Raw genomic sequence first — 1,633 nt, 5'->3', positions numbered from 1 at the left:
CTAACTTCCACCCTAACTTCACTGGGCTGACCTCCACCCTGCTTCACTGGGTGATCTGCTTTAACTGCAGTGGGCTAACCTGTGTCCTCCACACTGAAGGAGCCTCTGTTTGCGGGTTAACCTCCTGTTGCTAGGCATCCTCCATTCCTGCCAGAGTGGTCTAACCTTCATCCCTGCTCCCATGGGCTAATCTCTACACTTGCTCTCTAGGAAGAGTCGCGCTTGCTGAAGAACTGGACCTGCAGCTCCCGTCTCTTCCCCGTGACCCGGGACCTGAAGCAGCTGCAGGTGAGCTGAGAGAGCCAGGGCCACGCCTGCCCTTATCTGGCTCTACTCATCCTGCACCTTATGGGCCCTTCACTGCTCCTCACTTGTCCTTCTCTTCCTCCCCCATCCCAGTCCTCCCTTACTTGTTCCCCTCACCTGAGCACATTAGCTGTGCCCTCACTTGTCCCCCTTGCCTGTCACCTTCACCTGTTCCTTTCTCTATCCTCACTCATCTGCCCACCTCACCTGTTCTCTCTCAGGTGCAATCCTCACCTGTCTTCTGTCTCCTGTCCTCAGGTGTGGGAGCGCCCTGTGGCCTTGGAGGCTGAGCTGTCCCTGACGCTGAAGGTCCTGAAGACCATGGCTGACTCGGCCCTGGGGGCCATCCTGGAACAGCCCCTTCACATGCTGCGCCACATCCACTCCAAGATCCTGGCCTGTGTGAGTCCTCAGGGCACCCAAGACCCTTCTGTGGGCTCTGGCCTTGCGGGATCCCTCTGCCTAGGCCCTGCCTCACACTCCCCCATCCTCTGCCTACAGATCCCGGCTCAGCCCACAGTAGGCCCCAGAAGCCGGGGCCACCTCCAACGCTGGCTACACAGGCTCCAGGAGGCCATAAAGACGGTGAGTGACAGGCAGGAGGCTGATACCAGGCCCCTGGGTAAGGGAGGAAGCTGGTGCCGGGCAGTGGGAGACCACTGACTCATCTACCCCACAGGAGTCTCGAAGCTGCCTCGAGGCCTCTGTCATGTTCAACCTCTTCCGCCTCCTCACACGGGACCTGAAATGTGTTGCCAGCGGGGACCAGTGTGTCTGAACCCTCAGACCCACCACCCAACCTCTCCTAGCACCCCAGACATTGTATATATGCACTGATCAGTGTTCTTAAATTATTGTTGCCAAATAGCTATTTATATATGTGTGCAGAATCCCAAACTCTGACCCAATAAAATGTTTATTTTTCTACTTTATATTAATATCGTGTAAATAAACACCGAGAAACGAAGCTGTTTGTGATGTGGGACTGTGTGTGTGTTCATGCGCTTTCATTTTTTAATAATATTATTTTCCTGATTGCTGCTGAACATACACCAGTCCAACAATTTCCACAGGTACAATTCAGTGACATTGATCACTTTCTTTGTGTTGTGCAGCCATTCTCACCCTCCTTTTCTGAGATGTGCCTCCCCAGTTAACATAAACTCACTGCCCTCTAATCTTCCTATCTAATCTTTGGAGTTGCTGTTGTCAATTTGATCCCATATAGATAGTTCTTAAAAGAATATAATGCTCATAATATATCCTGCAAAACTCTCGTTCAAATTTGATGGTGAAATTAGGTCATTTCCAGATAAACAGAAATTAA

At 51.7% G+C, this 1,633-nt stretch overlaps 1 protein-coding gene across 1 annotated transcript in view; it reads left to right on the top strand.

Moving 5' to 3' along the window:
* LOC101355145 (interferon lambda-3-like) overlaps positions 1-1,084 on the top strand; it is a 5,015-nt gene extending 3,931 nt beyond the window's left edge. The window contains exons 2-5 of the mRNA XM_023742314.1: positions 211-288; positions 565-708; positions 808-891; positions 986-1,084. Coding sequence (XP_023598082.1) covers positions 211-288; positions 565-708; positions 808-891; positions 986-1,084 — 405 coding nt within the window. The remainder of the gene's footprint in view (positions 1-210; positions 289-564; positions 709-807; positions 892-985) is intronic.
* Positions 1,085-1,633: the final 549 nt, after the last annotated feature.

The sequence above is a fragment of the Trichechus manatus genome, unplaced genomic scaffold, assembly GCF_000243295.1.
Source record: "Trichechus manatus latirostris isolate Lorelei unplaced genomic scaffold, TriManLat1.0 scaffold00207, whole genome shotgun sequence".
Lineage (NCBI taxonomy): Eukaryota > Metazoa > Chordata > Mammalia > Sirenia > Trichechidae > Trichechus > Trichechus manatus.
Note: the sequence above shows the minus strand (reverse complement) of the source record. Positions and strands in the feature narration are given on the sequence as shown.